The sequence below is a fragment of the Uloborus diversus genome, chromosome 4 (assembly GCF_026930045.1).
Source record: "Uloborus diversus isolate 005 chromosome 4, Udiv.v.3.1, whole genome shotgun sequence".
NCBI classification, from domain to species: Eukaryota; Metazoa; Arthropoda; class Arachnida; order Araneae; family Uloboridae; genus Uloborus; species Uloborus diversus.
The window spans coordinates 42,197,314-42,221,427 of NC_072734.1; the positions used below are offsets into that span (position 1 = coordinate 42,197,314).

The 24,114-nt window shown below is 33.0% G+C and overlaps 1 protein-coding gene across 1 annotated transcript in view; it reads right to left on the minus strand.

Moving 5' to 3' along the window:
* Window positions 1-24,114, minus strand: part of LOC129220075 (acid phosphatase type 7-like) — a 94,681-nt gene that overhangs the window by 27,265 nt on the left and 43,302 nt on the right. Inside the window, exon 3 of the mRNA XM_054854412.1 lies at window positions 6,394-6,576. Coding sequence (XP_054710387.1) covers window positions 6,394-6,576 — 183 coding nt within the window. The remainder of the gene's footprint in view (window positions 1-6,393; window positions 6,577-24,114) is intronic.

The window sequence follows — 24,114 nt, forward strand, 5'->3', positions numbered from 1 at the left end:
ATCTTTCTTCTCGCAAAACTAAAAAAGTCTATCGAGAAAGTACAAGTAGCGAAACTCAGTCCCTTGAATCAAGGCAAAAACAAATGCAACATGTTAGAGATTAATATCGAATTAGTACCCCTTTTTTTTGGTGCTTATTGCACGGGTTTATTTTGATGAGGACTACAATCTAAGTGTCTTTCCTTCGTTACGCATATTATACTTTTTATTACAGTACGGAATACAAATAAAGAACACATGAAAGAATTCACATCAGAAAGAGAAGAAAATACATCCGGAGCGAGGGTGTCTTGACCCATCGCCTCAAGTGGGAGAAGCAATCGCTTAAACCACTCGACCACTAAAATCCCAATTAGTAGACTTAGCAAACAAAAAAATTCAGGCACGAAAACTATCTGCATTTGTCGCACGCAGGTAGCGTGCGACACAGTGTGCAGCACCCAACGTGCGCCGATCCCGAACTGTCAAAATGGCAACCGGTTTTTGAAATGGTACTTTTGATTACTATCATGTGTTTAGTGACACTCCCAACGTTAAGACAAATCGATTGACGTAACAATTACCAAAATTGACCAAGGGGTTCAGCTTGCAGAACGCCACATAGGAACAGCCATACATAGACTTATAAATACATTACCCTCCTTTGCGTCGCTCACGCGCAGTCGGGTAAAAAGAAAACTAGCATTAAAGAAAAGAAAAAAAAAAAAAAAACAGCTGCTCTCCTAATGTTGTAGAAAGACAGTTTTATGCGGACAGACATATGATCTGATACTCAGATTTATTTTTAGTTTATTGTGAAAAGAATGGCAAAAACACTGAAACAACACTGGCGAAACACTAAAATTGACCAAGGCGTTTAGCCCCTAGAACGCCACAGAGAAACGGACGTACATACATAGCAGTGTTGCCAGATTGGGGGAAATTTCCCCATTTTGGGGAAATCCGGTGCTCTCTGGGGAAATTTTGGGGGAAATGGGTTTTGAGGGGAATTCTTTGGGGAAAATTTTTTTTCTTGGGAAAACCTGGGGAAAAAAGCTTCGGGGGAAAAAAAATCGTATTTAAATTCGAGTCTTGACATCTAGTAGTTACATTGTTGGTATCAAACAGCGTTGGTTTAGCTTTGCTCAACTTGATGGAATTCGCATTTCGCATTATGTGGAATATTATGCTACGGAATTCGCATTAATAGTTCTGCGTGAGTAACTAGTTGATACGTGAAACAGGCAAAAAAAAAAAAAAAAGTGTGATGAAGAATGTTCTTGGATAAATATATACAAAAATCATAATTTAAATGTACATACAGAAGCAGAGTAGCAAATGCGAGTAGAAAAAAAATATTGGGCTATTTCTTATCTCTCGGTCAGGCGCTTATATTTATGACTAGTGGCACCCGCACGGCTTTGCCCCTAGTAGAAAATTAAAAGGTATTTTGGTTCCCCTGTATATTTACAAATAATGAATGATGAATTTATCGCCAATTGGCTTGCCCACGTTACGATTCCACATTATGATAACTTGGTAATTTAGTCGTCCATCTTATGATAATTTTGCTCCCATCTTATGATAATTTTGCTCGGGAAAATGTTCTTAAAATTGGAATAGAAAAAGAACAAAATCTAATTTTCGAAAAATCGCTTAAAGGTGCACACTCCCATGCTACAAACTAATTCTTTGCTAAATTTCATGAAAATCGGTCGAACGGTCACGGCTATGCGCGTCACAGAGATCCTGACAGAGAGAAAGAGAGAGAGAGAGAGAGATCTGGACAGAGAGATTTTCAGCTGTAGTATTAGTAAAGATTTAAAAATAGATAAAGATCAAGAAGACAAAAAAAAAAAAAAAAAAAAAAAAGCGAAAATGGGAAGAAAAAAAAAGTTGAGGAATTTTATAACAAAATTTGGCTATTTGGGGAAAAAAAAATTTTTCAAGAGACAAAAATGTCAGGGAAAGTCGATTCATTTTATGAAAATATTCGTGGAAAAATAATTTTTGCATTTGGGGAATTTTAATAGAAAACATCGCTTTTTGGGGAAAAGTTGGAAGGGAATTGGGGAAATCTGGGTTTGACCATCTGGCAACACTGATACAGAGATTGATAAACACATTACCCTCCTTTGCGTCGCGCACGCGCAGTTTGGTAAAAAAAAAGAACAACGTTTTAAAAATTAAAATCTACAGAGCGTAAAATGTGTTTTTTTCTCTCCAGTTTTTCTTTTTTTTCTTTTTTTTTTGTTTTTTGATGGATTGAGCTTGTTTAGATACTTAACCCTTCAGTTGTACTCTTCAATCTTTAAAGTGGGTTGAAAGTGAAATATGAATGTTGACAAGGAAATCTTTCTCACCGGTGGCGTGAACGACTAACAAAACAAACGCCTCGATCAATTAGAAGAACCAAATCAGCGAAGTCAAAACTGGATAATCTGTCATTAGCTGTCACGCCATTCGCGTGCCTCTACTCGAGTACAATTACTTCATTCAAAACGAACTGCCTACATAATTTCGATGCGTCTCAACATTACAAGAGCGTTGGGTGACCTACAAAGTTTTAGAATTGGCGTTTGAAGATTAATATGAATTATTTGCTCCAATTTATTCGCGGAAGTGAATGGTGATTTGTTTGTTTTACAAAACGAGAATGGTTTTACGGTGCATTTTCTACTGTCTTGTGAGAATAAATAGTGAGAATAATTTTATTAAACATTTTGGATTAAACATGTAAGATAAACTTTTCGTGATTAAGTGTTGTTTCAAATAGAACACGAATGCAGCTAACTTTTACTTTCTTTTTATTTTAGCTTTGTGCATTATTGGTAGAGGATCAAAGAGTAGTTATTTCTCTTTGAGTAGTGTTAAATAGTTTTTATATGTAATAATCAGGGGCGGATTGGGTCCCGCCAGAGGGCGTCAACTTTGGCTTCCAAAGGGCGCGGAAAAAAAAGAAAGAAATAAAAAAGTAAAAAAAGAAAAAAAGGTGCAGTGAAAAAAAAGTGCCAAAAAAAAAAGAAAAGAAAAGAAAAGAGAAACGATGGTATGCAAGTTTACGAGTTAAAAAAAAAGTAAAAAAAAGCGAAGGGAAGTCGCACAGATTTGTGAACGAAAAAAAAGAGAAGGAAATTGCATTAACATATTAAGAAGGAAAAAATTTTTTTTTAATAAAATATGTTGTTCAGGCTTGAAGGCGCATATGCGGAGGACTCGCGGATCGATGGGCCGGCGGACCAGTCCGCCCTTGGTAATAATCATAAGAAACAATAAGTTCAGGAATTAATAACTGCGTTTAGTGCCAGTTTTGTAGCACACAATTTGTAATTACTTAATTCCTCACGGTCATTGCTGTCATTATCTTGAAAACGAACTATAAAGGAGCTTTTTCATCTTAAGGTTTATGAAATGTTAACAATAATCTAACGAGGAATTTCAGGGACTGTTACCATGCTTTGTCGAGATTTTCAAGAGAAGCCGTTTTTATTCTCATGGTGGTTTTTGAGTATTGCTGTCGTTTAAGAACTGCCCACCTTGTTTTGATGTAGACTATTTGAATTATAACAAATTGGCGACCCGTGGTGAATTCCGCACTGTACTTCAAATTGTTTCATGTGGCATTTCACTCTTTAAAAATTTCAAAGAAAGAATATTATGAAGAAGAATCGAAAAAAGTAAGCGGATTAAAGTAAAAGGAAAAAATTAAACGCACAAAAGAAGGCATGTAAAATGAAGACATCAGCAACAAAACCTCGTTAAATACAATGTTGTGATAATGTGATCATTGCTCACTTTTTGGTTGTATGTATTTTCAATACAAATATAAATATCATTAAAAGTGTGACTGAGTGACTCGTGAAAAAGCAGTAATTGTGCATATGAAAAAACAGGTTGTGGCAAATACAATACTGCCTACGTGAGCATCTGACGGAAAAAAAAAAGAATCATTAAAAAGATATTCATTGGCTCGGATTCGAATTGGCGTCATTCTGATTATCAGCACGACACTTCAACCAACCACCAACCGAGAAATTGCGCCTTCGTTTTCGAATGCTATTTATTGAAGCAATATGTAATACAAAACAGCAAAAAGCTTTTTACCCCCTCCCCCCCCCCAAAAAAAGACCATGCGCCTATGTTTTGTCATTAGCCAGAATGATCCTCTTTAAAATTATACGATGAACATGGAATTTGATTAAAGAATGAGGAAGATCTCGCATAGCGATTGAAACAAACATTCTAGAGAAATAATAAATTACATTTAAAATAAGTGTTTTTTTTTTTTTGAAAATTGATACACTTTCCCATAGCAGGCTGCTTTAACCGTTACGGGTTGAATGCCAGCACATGTTTTCCTTTTAATCGACCACTTTAAATTCAAAACCAAAACCAGTTGAACTAAGTCCGTTTTTTAAATGTAATTTTTCGAACGTAGACAAAATGCATTTTTTTTTCGCGAAATCAGAGGAGTAAAAATGATTTCTGACTTATGAAGTTGATAATAATTTTGATGTTTTACATCGTATTCGCGCGAATAAATAGCGAAAGGTTTACTGGACGAAACTCGTAATTTCAATTTGGCGTAGTATTTTTTATTTATACAAAAGGTCGAACAAGAGAGAGAGAGAGAGAGGCTGTTCGAAAAATCTACATTTCAGCATACAATGAAAAAGTTCTTCTGCATAAAAAGTCCCTTTAGGTCTAAATTTTCAAATGTAATACTTTTTTATGCTTACATTATGCTTAGTTATCTGAACGGAGTCAAAACTTAAAGAAAAAAAAAAGAAAGAAAGAAAGAGCACTCTTCGATTAATAGTCAACATCTCTGAATAATAACTGGAGCCTGCATAAAGGAGTTGAAACGCCAATTAGCATTCCCGTCGTATTTATTTTATTGCCTTACGTGTGTCATCTGTTGTATGTTATGAGGACATGTAATGCGTAATATTAATCTAAATTAGCTATAATGGTGTACAGCCTGTGCGGGCCCGAAGTTCAGCTGGTTTATAGGTCTATTTAATCGAACAACTAAGTCCAGTGCTTTTAAGCTTATTTTTAAGAAAAAAAAACAGGTTAATTGTAAAAATTTTTTTCGCCGAAAGCGATGCAAAAAAATTGGAAAATTGTCTTAGAATTTCGCTTAAAAAAAAAAAAAAAATCTGCATAAGAACTACAGGTTGCATCAAAGGTTTGCAACAGCAAGGGGCGTTTCTGAAAAATTGATTTTTAGAACGTATGTCTATTTTTCGTCATTAGCCGGCCCGATAAGCTTTAAAATGAGGGAAGAGGGATTTCTTCAAGAAGTAAGAAAGATCTCGCATACCAACAGGGAAATAATCCACAGAAATAATATATAAGATAAGATAGTGAAGAGAAGTGTTTTTATTTTTTAATATTTATACAATTTTTTATCTTAGGCTGCTTGAACCGTTACGGCTTAGATGACAGCACGTGTTCATGATTTAACCGAACAGTTAAAATACAAAATCAGCTGAACTAAGTTCGTTTTATAAGCGTAGCTTTTCAAATGTAGTTAAAATATGACTGGCTATTTGTTTTTTGCTGAAAGAAGAAAAACAAATTATATTTTACCCATTGAGTTGTTAGTAATTTTAATGTTTTACTTCATATTCGAATAAATATTAACAGGTTAACTAAATGAAAAGCGCAATTTTAGTTTGGGGTGGAATTTTTTAAGGGTCAAAATTTTTCATTAGAACAATCTTCATTTCAGTATGCGATTTTTTTTTCTGAACAAAAATTATTCCATTGTAGTCTGAAGTCTTAAACCTCTGATACTTATATTTTCGCTCACATTATGCTTTAGTTTTCTGACCGGAGCTAAAACTTTTAAAACCAAGCTAAAAAATAAAAAATAAAAAACTAACAACTAAGAATCAATTTAGCTACAGGTTGCATCAAGTTTTCGTAACAGCAAGGAGCGTTCCTATCTTATCTATTTTAATACCTGTCTTATGTTATTTATTGTATTTAAAATGTTCATTTAGTACGCAAAATTTGTCTAATTTTTCGATGCAGATCGCCCGGGCTGGGCCCGAACACAAATTCTTCTGGTTATCAGTCGAATGCTTTGCCGATCGAGCCATTCAGCTATATCGGTCAAAGCGCAAGTTAAACTTATAAATTTAAACGAAAGCCTCAGTTCTGCGCTTTAAAACAGTTTTTTTTTGACAGAAACAACAATTTTTAGACCTTGGGTCTATTTTTCGTCATTAACCTCCACGATAAGCTTTAAAATGAGAGGTAAATCAAAGAAATCGATCAAGCAATGAGGAAGATCTCGTGTCGGGACAAAAAACAGTTACAGAAATAATATATAAGGATAATTAAGGAAAACCAATTCAACGTGAAAGCAACTGGTTTAAAGCAAATTTTTACGTGGTTACTCACCGTTATGTATCATTACGTCTGCGCTTTCGTTGAGAGCCTCCTCCTTGAGTTTTTTCGCAGAGACCCCATCCTTGAAACCGAGGTCGCCGTAAATAATGACCCGAGGACTCCAGTCCGTTCCTTTCTTCAGGGTCTTGAAACTGTAAATGGGGCTAAAGAAACGGCCATCGCCGCATCTGTAATCTGAAAAAGCAAAAAAGCGAATTAATTCCCATAGCGAAAAAAAAAAAGACGAAATTATAAATACATTGGTTGAGTTATTCTTGAGCAAAATTATTTGCTTCTGGACCGACACGTGATTCTCCGCAGGTAAAAATAACTTTTCAACAAATTTATGAACTCCCTTCTGCGTTTTATATGCAAAAATAGTCTCGCTGGTGTTCCCAAAGTCACTTGGATGCACTTTATGGCACAATGACAGTATTACTTACCTTTTGTTTACATTTGAATGGAGCTTTCGTTCGTTTTCTTTGTTTTTCATATTGTTAGTGAAGATATTTGATACGAAAAGGAAATTTCTCACGTCGGAATAATTTCTTTGTGTCAGTTTTATTTGTTTATTTTTAGATCTACTGAGTTTTGTTACAATATTGTTACTATTTACTTTTAAGTATTTACTAATTGAAAAAATAATAATAGTTATTATTAGTTTAGAGAGTGATGAAGAGAAAGAGAAACGGACAGTAAGTGAAAGATAAGAAAAAACTTATATTACTAAATCTTGTAAAACTAGAAAATCGCCCATTGCCAGTTTGGTGATATTTTGATGGTTGAAATTTTACTCCTAACTCCAGTGGATGAACCTAAACTCCAGCAGATAGCATTGTTGACCACTTTTTCGTTTCTTCATGCCCCTGAAATTAGTCACCCCAATAAAATAGTTAAGTTATCGGATCCAGTTTAACTATGTCAAAATGAAGCATTTCCCTGCATGGTCAAACATTACCAAAATATATTATCAAATTATCATGCCGTCTAGCGAGTTTCATTGTTGGTGACGTCAGGAGCGTTACTCGAACTGTGAATTCACTATTATATATATATATATGAGGATGTTGTTTCTTTTTTCAATATTGATTGTCTGCGGTTGGCTTGTTATTGGGGTGAAGAACTCGATTACCCGATGTTAGTAGTCACGTTGTCTCATGGTTACTCAGAATTTCTTGAGAGATAAAGTAGCCCCTTGTATTGTCGGAGGACAACAAAAAGAGAGATGTATCCAAAATATCGTTGAATTCGAAGTCATTAAAATCAACATAGTTTCTGACCAATTGAAATTATGCAATCGTGGATTGTAGCCATACTAACGGTGGTACAATAAAATATGATTCAAAAAGAAAGCTCATAAATCATAGTAAAGTATTTAACAAAATCCTGAAAAATTTCGGTAAAAGTTACTGGCATCTATGTTGCCAGTAACTTTTACCGTAAAATCCTATTTTACTGTATAATTTTACGCTAGAATAAACAAGAGTTTAAAAACGCATAATCCGAGCAGCAGGCTCAATTTCGAGATTTTCGCATTGGCAGTCGGCTTTGCTGACCACTATCCCAGTCGGGTCACATGGAGTAAGGGGAATTACGGTGTTATCTACTTTGCACTGTAAGTCACGTGGTGTATCGATTGGCGCCGATATTTTTTGGGGGATACAATTTACTGTATTTTTTTCTGTACTGTAAACACTCCATTTTACAGTAATATTTATCACAACAGTTTTCTGAATTTTTAACAGTGTATTTTAATAGTTGTACTATAATACTTGAAGCAACCATGAAAACTTAATTCAAAGAAAACGATATCCGTTATTGAAACGGATCACAGCCTTCTATATATCAGGCCTACCTGCTGTATTGCGCAATCGATGTCACGTGACCTCTCAGAGGCGAGCAGCGGTAAATTCAATTTAGTTCAAACAGCGTTCGTGGACCAGCTGATCGTTGCAAAACAACTCTGGTATTAGTTAACAAAGTAATAATTATTTGAAAAGTGTGCATGAATGTTCAGTTAACGTCATCAGCAGTCTCTTAATGGAGACTTGGAATTATGTTGTTTTTTTCTTTCTTTATTATTGTGCTAAACGCTGCAGAAGCCGTTGGGATGCTTTAATAGTGAAAATTTAACGTACTAAATGTTTAACATTTCCGAACATGTTTGGAAGCTACATTGTTTGACCAAAACATGTTTTTAAGAAGGTAAGTCTAATTATCAATACTTATTTTTTTTAATAGAATCGATAATAAAATATAAATACTTGTTAAATAATTTTTTAATGATTTTTTCCCTGTAAGGTACAAATTTTTTATGTGTGGTTTTTATCATGCTATACATTTTCATTCATTTCGATTTTAGTGACGAGGGTTTTTTGCCCCCCCCCCTCCATTTTCAGTAATAATTATATTTTGTAAATATTGTTTCAAGGAACTTTTTAGCATGAATTGTCTGAAGAGTGCGGTTTAGTAGATACAATAGTTAGCGGCATTTAAAAAAGACCAACTGTTTTATATTTTAAAGCAGCTTCTATTACTGTAAGGTACGCATTTTTATGTATGATTTTTTCATGCTATATATTTTTATTACTTTCGATTTTAGTGACGAAGCTTTTTTGCCCTCACTTTAAGCAATGATTATTTTTTGTAGCTATTGTTTCAAGGAACTTTTTACATAAATTATCTGAAGAGTGCAGTTTAATAGATATATTAGACCGCCGCTCTTTAAAAGGGCCGACTGCTTTAAAATATTTCAAAATATTGTGGAAAGTTTTTAGGAGGAATTCGTATCAAATGAAAATTAATTAAAGCTTTTAACAAATATTGGTGAGCTATGCATTAGAAATCTGGTACATGATCATTACAAGCTTTGGTCTCGCAACATTTTCTTGATTTTGCGAAATGTAATGCAAGCGATTTATAAAATACTGTTGTACAGTGATGTTACCATCAATTTTCCTGAGTCGGGTTTACTCCCAGTAATCCATTACGCACAATTTGTGCATGTGATCAAATACATAGTATGTCATAATATGAAAATTTATGAAGCTTGAGGGTATACGCTATATGTCTAAAAATTCTTTAGAGTATACGGCGTATATGGAGTCTACACTACGGGAGCACCACACTATTGAATAACTTTTCAAAAAAAAGAATGAGAAGTAGTAATGAAAAAGTAGATAAAAGAAAAACAATGAATTTAACTCGCAATAAATAGATTCCCAGTAAAAATTCATGATAAATCTAAACATTGTTTGCTCCGAAAATGCATCAGAATCGTCATTATATATCAATTGTTTGGTTTGTTTCATTTGTTTAGATGTTTTGTAATTATTATTGGATATTATAGCAATTCATTTCTCAAAATGTATGTTTTTTATTTTTAACAGTTAAAAATATGTCTAAATATAGGTTTTTTTTTATTCCAATTTATATTATTGTTTCATTTGTTTACATTTATATCAAAGAAAATCAATACTAAACTGTTAATCATTCACGGGAAAAATGATTTATTAGATAAAGAATAACAAATATGCACTTTCCGTTTATCTTAACTCATTTTACAATTTACAGTAAGCAAAACTTATTTCGTACTTTCTTTTACGTTAGGTTTTAAATTTCAAGAATATTTTCTTCATATCCATACAAATAATTTTAATTTTCCTTTCTTATCTGTATATGTTGCGGAACATAATATTCAATGTGTCATATACATACAGTTTAATTTAATTTACTATTTAAGAACTATTTGTGTCGATATTAAAACTTAAACTATATAAAATTTTAATTGAGAAATGTTTCAGAGTAATTCATGTGAAAATCTGAATGGATCAACTTTCTCAATGGATTTTTAAAAAAATCTTAAAATTTTATTCACGGTAGAGTTATTATTAGATGTAAACAAACCGCCTTCACGGGCGGCCATGTTGAATGAGCGCGCAGGCCTTATGTTAAGATAGCTGTGAACGGATTCGCTCTCCCCCCCCCCCCCCCCGCCCTCAATAGTTTAGCTTTCATCAATGGATTAGGTGGTATTTTTCGTTCAAGGTATATACAAAGAATCAAACTTCACCTCCTTTGCATAACATCGCCACACCTAAGGTCAGCTCACAATATAAAGCATTGGATCATGTGACTCGCTACCTACCAAACACAAATCGAATAAAAACGGGACTAGTCCAAGCCACAGCATATGGAAACCAATTAGCAAGCTTAATTGTTCAATAACAAGAGCCAACTTCCAAAAAGATAGTTCTTTCTTTCTTTCTTTTTTTTTTTGCATATTAGAAAAACATTTTCAATGGAATAGCGAATTAATTTACATAATATTCAAACGAATAAGCAAAACAAACTTCTAGTTCTACGCATTCAACAGTTTTTGAAAGAAAATAATTTCTTCCTAAACTTCGTAGAGAAACATAACTCAAATCTGCTCTCTTTTCTTACATCTCAAAGCGTGTAATCCACTTTAAAATATTTCGTTTGAACTTGAATTTGTGAACATAAAATTGTTGCAGTAGTATTGTCTCAAAAGCTTTTAAAGAAATAACAATTTCTCGAAAAACAATAAAAAGTGCGGTATATCCCAATAAACGGTTTTATGAGACGTGATGTAACTAAGGTTTACAGTTACTGGCAAAATAAATTGCGCTGTCATGATTTAGGTTTCTAATAACAATGCTTTCACTGGCAATGATGTAAGATTTCCTCTAAAAAAACTGTTGCAATGTAGAGTGAAAAAGTTGTAACATTGTTCAAAGCCGTTCAAAAATAACAAAAATAGGGGGAAATACCTGTAGAAAAACCGTGAAAAATGAATTTACATCAGAGAAGGGGGAGGGGTGCTGGCAATGGTATGTGATATACAAGTCTATTAAAAATGCGAATGAATGTTCATTCTTTTAACAATCATAGCTATATATACTGCAAAAAATCTTGGAAAGCTCTCTGTTTATTACGAAAAGCTTTTTTGTATATTCAGATTCGTACGCCCTCAGCAGTTTTCTGCTCTTATCAATACCTTTCCCGTTTAACAAGAAAGTAAGAGTCGACGCCTGCGCAGCTCACACGGCAATTTTATAGTCCAGCACCAAATCCAAACGGAAACTTGTGAACGCACGCAATGAAAACAAAAAATCTTATTGCGCAAGAAAAAAATTCGGTAATTTTTTTTTTTGTCTGGGAGAAAAATTCTCTGGAATAAAGAAAATCCTCCCGTCAAATGCATTTTTCTGACCTAAAGCAATACGTTTTTCTTCTCTCTAGAAAAGTAAGAGGAAGTGCCGACTCATGTGCGAAGTAACACTCATAGAGGCCAATAGTAGAATTTTTGTTCCTCGCATGAATTCACTGAAGATAATTTTAAAGTCTTATATTTTCTTGCTAATGTATCGTCATGAGATTGAATTTGAAGCTATGTCACTTATTTTTAAGTACGAAGTGCGACTTCGCGACGCATGCTCGCGGAAGGAATACAAACTGAAATTAAAACCAAATAACTGCCGAGAGGACTCCATGTAAATTCGTTGCGTCGCATAACTTGTGTAGGTAATTTACTTTTTTCTTGGATATTTTTCTTCTTTCTACCAAATGGTTAATTTTTGTAGGCAGAATTTTATTCTGTCATAAAAATCACCTTTTTGGTGACCAAAGCCTGCAAAAGACCACCACCGACGAATAAGTAAGTCGCTTTGCAACTCTATTACTTTAAAGTGATTTAGTTCATACAAATCTCGTTAAAAAAAAAAAAAAAACTATTTTCCTCAGTATCATTTTTTCGTTATGAACTATTGCAATTTGAAAATATTTTACACTACATAGAACACATATTTAAAGTGCAAGTGTGTCTAGTTTTATTCTGTAAAGTTAATGAATTGAAGATAATAAAAACTTTAAATAAGTGTTATTGTGTACTTTGTTTTTATGTGTCAATCTCAGCTAATATTTGGCTGAACATTTATGTATCAAGCATTATGAATTGAATGTTATATTATGCAAATTGTCAGGTTTGATAGTTCGTCTTTAAGGTTGCATGTTTTCATTCCCTTGTAAACAGTGTAGCTAGATTGTGTGAAGCAAAAAAAAAAAAAAACTATCTCTTGTAATTAGGAACATAGTGCTTCAGTATTATCTAAATGACGATATCTCTTTAAATATTTGCATTAGCGAAACGCTTTAAATTAGTTAAATGTGCATTAATTTCTTTAACAAATAGATTTATATATGGATTTAAAAGTGTCTTCATTTTTTTCGTTTTACAAGTCTCAATTTTACCAAAAGCAAAAAAAAAAAAAAGACTTAATAAAATAAATAATTCTGTATTTTTACACCATATTAAAGTATTTGACTTATAATTTATATGATACTTTGATTTATAATGTATATGATACTTTGATTTATAATTTATATTATACATGAAATATTTATCTCAGCAGAGCTTCATTAGTACGATTTTAGTTGCAATGTACCTGCCCTTAAGAGAAAGAAGCTGCAAATATAACAAACAAGAATTATTTCTCAATATATATGTTTTTGTATATATATGAAATACACAAGCAATGAATAGCAATGAGAAAAAGAAAATTAAAAGTAGCAATTATTAGAATGAAGTTTAAAAATTGAATTCGGAGCTCATCAGCCGTGGAAGATTCGATAAATATGGTCAAAAGACCAAAAGATATTAAACTACTTACTAAATAGAGAGTGTTTAAGCTCTAATATATGCATTATATTGGGCCAAACGCACCATATGCTAAACTATATGCAATAAACAAGAGCTTAAACCTAAAATTAAAAGAAGGAGGTTTTACCTCTGCTAAATTAAGAAACAAGTCCCTATAATTTGTCTTCCTCAGGACAGTACCCGCTGCATGCATATATCACTTAAATAATCATTACTAATTAGTTGAGGCAAAAACCACTGCTTTTAATTTTAGGTTTAAGTTCTTGTTTTTATCACATATAGTTTAGCGTGTGGTGCGTTTGGCCCAATGTAATGCACATATTAGAGCTTAAACACTCTCAATTTAGTTAGTAGTTTAATATATTTTTTTGAGCATATTTATCGAATCCTCCACGGCTGATGAGCTCTGGGTTCAACCTTTCAACTTTATTCTAATAATTGCTGCTTTAATTTTCCTTTTTCTCACAACTATTCATAAAAATTGTTATTTTGCTTGTATATTTTATATTTTTACTTAGCTTTTTAGTTCTTCTGCGATGCACATCCGTGGGGTTTTGGTTTGATCTTTTCAATATTCTTCACTTCTTAATCAATATATATATATTGAAGATTTTTTATTTCTTTATTCTTATCTATTATTATTATTATTATTTTTATACGCTGTTGGGATCAGCGAACAGATTTTTGAATACTTTTTTTTTCTTTCGATGTTCAGGTACATTGTTTGATTTTGTAGGATTTTTCTACTGGGTTTTGTTTTCCTTATTTCTTAAACGTTTGTTTTTGTTCTTATAGTTGAAGACAGTTACTTATCTAAGTAAATAATTTGGTTTGTCGAATTATTCAATTGTGATTGTTCTTTATAACGATTTTTTTATGGCATTGTTTGTGTGGCGAAACATTTTAAATTGCAGGAAAAAAAAACCGCTCCACTCGCTAAAGGGCAGGGTTACGGTAGCGTGATTGCTTGACGCGTTAAGCGATGAACTATGTAGTTGAAGGATTATTTTGAGTTTTAAAGCTACCGTTAATATTCTTATGTGTTTCGGCGAATAGTTTTAAATTCCAAAGGAACTTCTTTAATAGGTGTTTTGAAAAGGTATGTACGCATTTTAGTGAAGAAAAATGATAATTTCACATCAGAAGGGGGTGGGGGGGGGCAGGGATTATTATTATTTTTTTTTTTTGTTCAACGGACTTCCTTTAACTTCTTAGCACGGGCATCGCCGTGCAGGTACTGCTACTATTAAAATAAAAAAAAATGTCTTTTTTATGCTTTTTTGTGTCAATTCCTTATTTTCCTTAGTAAATTTAATATAATTGAACTTGACATTTTTGCATCAAAAATTAAGAATAGAATGCCTTAACATTCAAATTCACACCGATACCTCATCTTTAAGGGTGAGTCTTTTCATTCAGTAAACAGTGCAGCTATATTTTTTTTAAAAAGCTTGAAAATATTGTGAAAAAGTGAGGATTAAGGCTGTAGAACAAACAAATCTCTCATTTTCAGAAAGTACCACTTACCCTCCAAAAGCTTGAAAATATTTTCGTCTTTTGTGAAAGGAAGTGAAAGGTACAGCTATCGTTTCATAAATTTTCAATAATATAGTAATTTCACAATCAGTAATGGAGGGAAATCCTGCTAGTTTCTAAGAAGTAAACTTCTTTACGTTTTAAATTAAATTTTTTCTTCAAAAATAGATTGTTGTGAAAAGAGAAAAAGACATTAACAAAATGCTTTATTGTCCTCACTTGATGTTCCATTGATTTTTTTTTTTTTTCAGATGACCATGACGATGAAAATAATTATCTCGTTTTTCATATTTATACATGAAGAGATTAGTTTTCGTCGTCATGGTTGCGAATCATCTACGGTTTGCGTTTTTTTTTCCTTCCATGGCTTAACTCAAGCAGATTTTGCAAAAATAATAATAAATAATACTTTCCCTTTTGATCATAATTAGGGGTTTTTTGTTAAATGCTCCTTTATAGGATGACTATAAATAGCACAACTACATTGAAATACAAAATTTCCTCATTGCTATTCAAATAATTTAAGATTAATAAGAAATAAAAATACCCTGTAAATAGAACATTTGTGATAAGTATATCTTTCAAATTGGTCATAATCACTATATTTTTATCACAGCATCATTAATTAAATTTCTTTTTATTGATATGCCTTGTTTTATCCTATCCAAAAAAAAATCTGTTATAATATAAAAAACACTAATATCTTCTAAATTTCCACACCTTTCCATTTGTAGAAACAAGAAACACAACCTATCTCACTTTGTGCTTATGCGGAAAATATAATAGGAGTTTAATAAATTCAAATGATTGTCAGGGACTGAAAAATATTTTCGAAATTGGCAAAACGTTTCCAAATGTATATAAAAAAACATGGAAGGATTTTTTTTTTTAATTTTAATAAGAATTTTCTGAAAATGATAGAAAGGTTTCCGAAATACTCTGAAATTTCTTTGAAAATTTCATGAACCACAGCTGCACAGAATATTCAGAAACGTTTTTGAAAATTACGGAAAGAAGATTCTGAAATACGCGGAAATGTTTTTGAAAAATACAGAAAGAGGATTTCGAAATATTCAGATACATTTTTGGAAATTACAGAAAGCGGATTCCGAAATACTCAAAAACGTTTCTGAAAATTACAGAAAAAGGATTCCGTAATACCGAAAAACGTTTTTGGAAATTTCGGAAAGCGGATTTCGAAGTATTCGGAAACGTTTTTGAAAAATACAGAAAGAGGTTTCCGAAATACTCGGAAACTTTTTTGAAAACTAAAGAAAGAAGATTCCGAAATACTCAAAAACGTTTCCAAAAATTACAGAAAAAGGATTCCGTAATACCGAAAAACGTTTCTGGAAATTTCGGAAAGCGGATTGCGAAGTATTCGGAAACGTTTTTGAAAAATACAGAAAGAGGTTTCCGAAATACTCGGAAACTTTTTTGAAAACTAAAGAAAGAAGATTCCGAAATACTCAGAAACGTTTTTGAAAATTTCATGAACCACAGCTGCACGGAATACTCAGAAACGTTTCCGGATTTTTTTTACAGTGTATTAACGAGAGAAACAATTTTTTCGCAGCAATTCTTGTAAGAACATCTGTTGTATAGTAATTTCAAACATTTTGGAAGAAAGAGAGCAACAAAGAAATAAAAATATATTGAGTTTAAGTGATAAAATATGCATATAAAAAGAGTTTAAATCTTGGAAATTTTCAAAAAAAAAAATGCTTTTCAAAACCGTTAGATTAAGTTTTCCCGTTTATCATTTTGCAAAGTGCTAAAATTAAAAAAAAAGTTGAGGTACACTCTAAGAAAGGTAGGAGAAACTTTTATCTGTTTTGGGGCTAGGAGATATAACTAGTAGTTGTTAATAGGAGCTGGAAATATAGATGGGTTAAAAGAAAAGCTTTTCAATTAAAGTCCCCACAGTTCGAACACTTTTTCACACGTTCCACTCAAAACTTAAAATGTCCACTTACGTTCTCTTTCTTCTTACAGTCTCACGTTTCATGAAGTTTCACTTCACGGGACGCCTCGAACTTTAATTTTTGGGCAGGAGGAAATTCTCAATTTTCCGAATAAAACTCCAAAATTCGCCGAATAATTTTAATTTTGACGACTGGAACTCCAAATTTCGTGGAATGATAATATTACCGAATGGAACTCAAAATTTCGCCGAATGGAACTCCAAATTTTGTCGAATGATGATAATTTTGCCGAATCATCAGACAAAAATTGCCAACTACGGACATTTTTGGGAGATTACAGTGACCTCCCATGACCTCCAAACGTTGCGCCTCGGCCCGTGTCCTTATTTTAACAGATAGTACCAACCCTAACATAGTAGTTACTCCAAATTTTGCTGAATGGAACTCAAAATTTCGCCGAGTGATGATAATTTTGCCGTGTCGTCCGACAAAATTTGCCGAACAATAAAACCTTGCTTGACCTCTATTCTTTCGCCGTTCATGTCTACTCAGATAGTTAAAAGGTAGGCCAAGAGACATAATGGGCCATTCATTAATTAAGTAAGCTTGATTTTGGCAATTTTTGATTCCCCTACCCCCATAAAAGGGTACGTAAGATTTTTCAAACCCTTCCCCCTGTTCTTACGTAAGATTCCATTTCGGGTTTCAAAATAATAAAGTGTTGTTAGAAAAGGATCAATTGCACTAAAACTTCCAGTTTGACGTAAATCAAAGTTCTTAAAGTACACACGGTGTAATTAAATACGCCGCGAGTAACATTACGAAACATCTCAAAACAGCCTGTGTCTAATAAACTTACATCACTGGGATCATTATTAAATTCGCTATAATTAGATTATTTTTAAAAACGTTTTTGCGAAAAGAAATTTTTACGAAAAAGTTAGAACCTAGACTGAATGTTTCTTCGATTTTTTTTTTGGATATGTTGCGATACTAATTAAAAATAGAAAATGCCATACATAGTACGATTTTTTTTAATTATATTTTACACTATTCATTCTTTGAAAAACAAGTAAAAACCAGTTCATCTTAATACTGTTTTACCTTCCAGACGTAAATGAAATATGAAGTTATCTATATACATAAATGGCTACTTCTACATGTAAGGATGTCCGGAGTAATCTTCAAAACTACTGGACCGATTTTAACTATTTTTCCACCATAGATAGGTACTTTCTCAGCAAAAACTTAGTTTAAAAAAGTTATGATGGAATACAGCAAATTTCATGCTATTTCCCCATTAAATGATTAAATATGAAACCCATTATTACAAAAATTCTTTGCCTTACAACAGCAATATTAATAGTAATCATAATGAAAATTTCGAATCAAGGCTTCTCCGGAGCCCCTAAAAAATTGAAATTTTATACAAAATTTTTTCGAGCCCCGGAAGTGTGCACCTGGGTTTTATTTTTCAAAATTTGAATTAGTTTTTCTGTAATTGAATTTTTAAGCTCAAATTTCACGTAAATTGGCTATTATCGTCTATTAAAAGTTTGAAACATTACTTGCATATATTGATATTATATGTCGTTGGAAAGGGTGGAATCATCCGCGTTCTGCGCAATTTGTTTCAATGCTCAAACTTAAATACGGCGGGAGTTATTTGCGTTTTTAACTCGAACCTTTTTAGGTTTAGCTAAAATTTAGGCACTACTTTTTTCATTAAATCTATCAGTAAAAAGCTAAGGAATAGTCCCATACTTTTCTCTTTGACACCGCTGGAAAGAACGGTCTTTTTTACTCCAGATATAACTCGACCTATGGCCGAAAAACTAAGCTTCGGTCTCTAAAGGAAAAAAAGTTACAAGCTGTTAAAAATACCTCCAAGTTAGAATAATCACATCTCCGTTAAAATTATTGATGTTTTATTTGGCGTTGCCATAGTTACGTCTTTTCGATTCACATGTTTCTTCTTTCTTATTCACAAACTTTAAGGGTTTCGATTTCAACGGAAAATCTTAGGCTCAACTCAATTCAAGCCCCGAGCAAAAAGCAAAATATATTACTAGAGACCACGAGTACAGAAGCGATTTTTCAAACGTACAAAACTGCAGTTTTGCAACGCTTAGGTGCCCCTTAGCCTTTACGACTCTGAAAGTTGGTACAAGTTATTTTGAAACCTGGAGAAGGGGTGCTTTTTGATCCAAAGGGAGCTCATAATGCGTTTTTAATCTGTTTCTTTTGAATTGACGATTTAAATCCTTGTGAATCAAATAAGATTGCGAAAGCAATCCTAGGGGGTTGGTGAATGATAACGAGCAGGGGGCAGAGCCCCCTAGTAGTCTAAAATTACTCAAGCCTGAAAAATTCAGGTCATGAAAAAATGATTGTACGGTAATGAGTGACTTTTATTCAATTAGGCGCGCTGATTTCAAATATGACATCCATTTTTCTCAATCACATGAGATATTTTCACCTATTGAGCTTTAACATATAAGCAGAAAAGCCTATTTTTTTACTTTTCTGGAATAAAGAAGTCTTTTCAAAATATCTGTAAATTTATTACTTACAAACGAGTTTAAGAATCAAACATACAATTGGAAATCAGTTACTAAATATATATATTAATTTCATACTAATTAGAGCAGTTACCAATAATCTTAATATATAAAAATCAATGTCCTGAGATATAACATATATATATATATATATATATATATATATATATATATATATATATATATATATATATATATATATATATATATATATATATATATATATATATATATCAACGTACAGCCGAAACCGCTGAAGCTTCAGACTTGAAATATGGCAGGCAGGTCCGCATGATTACGAAAGTATCCACTAAGAAAGGATTTTTCGAAATCTCAATTAGTTCGGGAGAAATTAATTAAAACCTCTTAATTTCTGCGAAATTAAAACCAGTCATTGAAATTCAAATCCCTTATTTTCGAAGTATTTCCTCCATTCAAATCATTATTCAGTACTTCATCTCAACTTTTGGTCGATAGCGAACTATAAATTTGATATTGTTTTTGTTTCTCACGTGGTTCTTCGAGGCTTTTCTCAAGTCAAATCATAATGTTTCTGTCTATTGCTTTCATTTTTTCAAAACTAGAAACGAAGTTTTTAAGAACATCATCACAGGTGGACTATCCTTTTGAATTTAAAAGAGTGCAGTTTCCTGTTAAAGTTTGCTTTGCAATAACCATTAATAAGTCACAAGGACAGACATTAAAAGTAGCAGGGACCGATTTAAGAGAAGACTTTTTTTCACACGGCCGATGTTGTGTAGCTTGCTCCAAAATCAGTTCATCAAGCAGCTTAATAATTTTAGCACCAGAAAAAAAAAACTAAAAATGTTGTATACAAAGAAGTTCTTGCTTAAACATAGGTGTATCAATAAAATGTGGATGGTCTGTGTTGCAAAGATAATCAATACTTTAAAAGGATCGTTAATAACAGTTGAAGATCGGTTAAGGACAAAGGCATAAATGTAAGGAGTCCAGGGGCCCCGGGATCCTCCCCAAATTAGAAAAAGTTATAGGTAATAAGTAATTATTATAGGGGATTTTCGAAACTAGATGCACCAAGCACTGTTAACCCCTGCTAATTCCATTACCCGAGCAATGCCGGGTATGGGAATGCTAATTAATTATAACGATTCAATAATGACGTAAGTCAATTTATTCAACTGAGGCTGTTTTTGAAGCCAAAGACTACGTAATAATGTTTCTCGGCTTTCACCATGTAACCAAAATATCACCATTAAAAGAGTCTTTAAAATTTTTGTTAAAATGTAAAATAATCCGTTAACTAAATTAGGCAATTCCATAAATAGCACAAAAACTTCTATTAATTTGTCTTTGTGCCCAATTTCAAACCAAGTTTTACTACTTATTTCGGAGAAATTTTGGGATGAAAATGCTTAGCATAACTTTATGGTCACCAAAAATATCTCAGTATTTGGCGACAATATCTCTTTGATGAACATTAATAACAGACAGTTTTACAAAGTAGGGAGTGGGAGCATTGTCCGAGGTATCCCGAAATAGCTACCGCCAATTTGGTAACATTTTAAGTCGCACCAAAAACTTGCAATAATTGAAATTTCCCAAAATAACTGAAGCAAGTATAGTGGGATTACGAGCGGCTACATTTTTCGAAAACCGTTCGTATTTCAATAGTCACATAAAGAAAATATTAGACTTATGTTCAAAAAAAAAAAAAAAAAAAATATATTAACTGATAAATCTTAACTTCTCATATTTTATAAATTCTTCAAATTTTTAAATGCTTAAACGTCGTTCTTTCGTTTCTAAGTGAAAACTTTTTTTTTTTTTTTACTTATTGCTATTTTACTTTTATGATGGGTATGGAAGAAGCTCGATTTTTAATCATGTCAAAGCGGTGTGTTTTAAGTTCGTTCAGTTAAAACAGAAAACGAATGAAAGTAGCAATTGTTTCTCACAATTATTACTGACCCAGGCAACACCGAGTATTTTTGCTAGTAATGAAATAATTGCGAAATATTTAGGGAGAGAGTTGATGAGAAAAGGCAAGGATGCCCCTAGTTATCTAAAAGAAAAAGGGGGGGGGGGGACGTCGTACCTCCGATAAAATTTATTTCTTTATTGGGAATTTTCATACTTTCGTTAACTTATTAGCCATTTTGCATTTTCATAGACGGAGATATCTTTTCCTATATTTTAAAATTAATATGGGAAACCTCTGGAAAATCAGAAATCAACGTAACACTACACATTTTTTGGAAATCTTTTGTACTTATTTTTGAACATCAAGGAATCCCGTTTATTTATCTCACACGTTATGCGAATAGAAAAGATTATTCATGAGTAGTTTTCAATATGTTTGTATAGAAGTAGGGCAGGTTGCTATTGATAGAAACTGCCGTTTCTGTTACAGTCCATAAAAAGGGGGTAAAATCAGGGAATGCTTTCCTTTATATTTAACAGTCATTTTCATTATATTTGATACAATACAATCAACACAAAAAGCGGCAGTTTCATTCTATTTGATACCACACGAAATATTTTCCCCTTGAAAAAGAACAATTCATTGAACTACAGTGTATTAAATCCGATTTCGTAAAAACGGAAACGCATTTTAAAAAGATAAATCACTACAATGCTTCATGTTTCCGTTCGGAAACTCTAGAATATGTCTACGTGGAAGTTTTTTTTTTTCTTCTTTTTTTTGTTTAACAAAATCATTGCGCTCAAATCTATAACTGTACGAACTAACACCTCATTTAAGCGCAATGATTAGAGACATATTCGTTACATATGTCATAGACACTTGAGAACTCCCTTAGAAGAAAAACCACTTTAATAACTCATTTAAAGTAACATGACCAAATATTTTTAATTTCTCGTACAAAGTAAAGCAATTATGTATTAATTACTATACTCACGAAAAATTGTTTTAATTACCCCTAAATGAGCATTGATTAGTAGTTTTTCCGTCGTGTACGTATATATAAACGTAGATATGAGCAAAAGAGATAGCCATTCTGACTAACCCCGTGAATATGTTGTATAGTCGATCGCGAAAGAATGACCCTCGTCAATCATTTGAGAAAACGAGTGAATTCTTTGAAATGGGTAGATAAGGAAGAAAGGACGAGTGCCATATTTTGGAGTTTAGCAACATTATAGCAATATGGAAAAAAATGTACTCTTAACTCTTATTATTCTTTTGTTACGTGATTATTTAGACTGTCTGCAACATTGAGAATGAATACTAATGGAGGGAGCCATAGCAAATGTCTCAGTGAAATAAACTTGGGACCCAATGTTTCCCAGGTCAGGTGACTTGTTTGGCTGGGAAGTTGTCGCGTTTTGGCACGCAATCGCTCTTTTGGCGTTAAACATTTTTCAGACGACGCGACGTTGCTTATTTATGAAATCGTGGCTGCAAATCAGAGCAACTCTGGCTCCAACAACTTTACCGCATAATAATATATAAATAAATAAATAACGGATACAAATACAGGCTATCATTCAAATCCCCTCTCCCTACCTCTTTCTGGATTTTAAAATATAATGTAATTGCATTTTTCATGTATTTTGATGTTTAATCCACAAAAACAGTTACGTGTGAGAGATTGAAATTTCGTCTACCGTTTTAGGGATGTCGCCCCCTATCCGTCGCACCGTCTCATAGAAATTCAATAACATTAACGACTTATTAGGGCCGTTTCCATGGACGCTTTCGACCCCGGAAAAAACCTGCTTTTCACCGCATTCCGGTTATTTGCGGGGTTTATGTGGAATCTTTCTACTCCCGCTAGCTTCTGGAGTGAAAGCGGTGTTTTTACCCTGAATGCATTACGCGAAACAAGTTCGTCTACTAGCCGCTGAGGATGCTGGGTAAAATCCGTTTTCTCTGGTATAATGGGAGAACCTCTTTTTACATGAAAACGGAGAATTTTTCATTCGGTTTTTTGTGGAGCCAGAGTGAGGATTTACCGGGTCGAAAAGTATATTGTGAATGTTGTGAACGCGGCTTCTGTTACAATGGGAGAACTTCTTTTTACATGGAAACGGGGAATTTTTCAATCGGTTTTTTACGGAGCCAGAGCGGGGATTTGCCGGCTCGAAAAGTGCGTTATGAACGCGGTGAGAAACAGCGACACTGTTCGTTCTTGAACCAAAGACAAGGTACATTTTTTCAGATCTATTTATAACAATGCATTTTTTTTTTTTTTTTTTGAGAGAGAGAGATACCATCAACTTTTGTTTAAAAACACCAGAAGAATGTGTACAATAAGCATAATTTACACATTTATTAAAAGAAAGAAAAAATAATTTTTAAAGAAAATGCAAAACAAAAATTCAATCATTACGAAGACGAAGATTATGTTTATGATTATAAAATTAAAATAAGTGAAAAAAGTAAAACTTTACTTGGGGCCCTATTTCAAGCAGAGTCGTAGCGAGGGCCAAAAAAACTGGTGTGTGTGTATGAGTGGGGAGCGTCTCAGCCCTTGAACTTTTTAAAACGCCTAATACAAATAGAAAGTGGATTCAGCGTCTGGATTAAGAAGGAAACGGGAGTCATTACTAGATCCAAGGCTGAGTATAAACTACGCAAACTTAAATATTCACTCAGAAATACTTGGTCAGGAGGTTTCTCCAACGGAAAGTTTTCGAAATTGTGGTTTTACAAACAGTTTTAGACGATCTTTGGAAATGTTAGGTATTAGGAAAAGAGGGGTTTTAGGGCCCTTCTCCGGAAAATTTTCGAAATTATAGTTCGAAAAACGCAATTTTAAATAATTTCGGGTTTTGTTAGAGGGAGGACAGATTCAAGCTCCGCTACGGAAATTTATTGAAATTGAAGCTCCAAAAATGAAGTTTCAGCCGATCGCAGATGAGATTAGAGGAAAGGAGTTTTCAAGTGCTCTCACTCGGAAAAGTTTAGAAACTGAAGTTAAAATTTGAAACAATCTTGAATATTGTTGTTGAAAGGGAGGGAGACGCTCCCCTGGAAAATCTATGAAGTTGTCGCTTTAAAAACGCAGTTTCAGACTATCCTTGA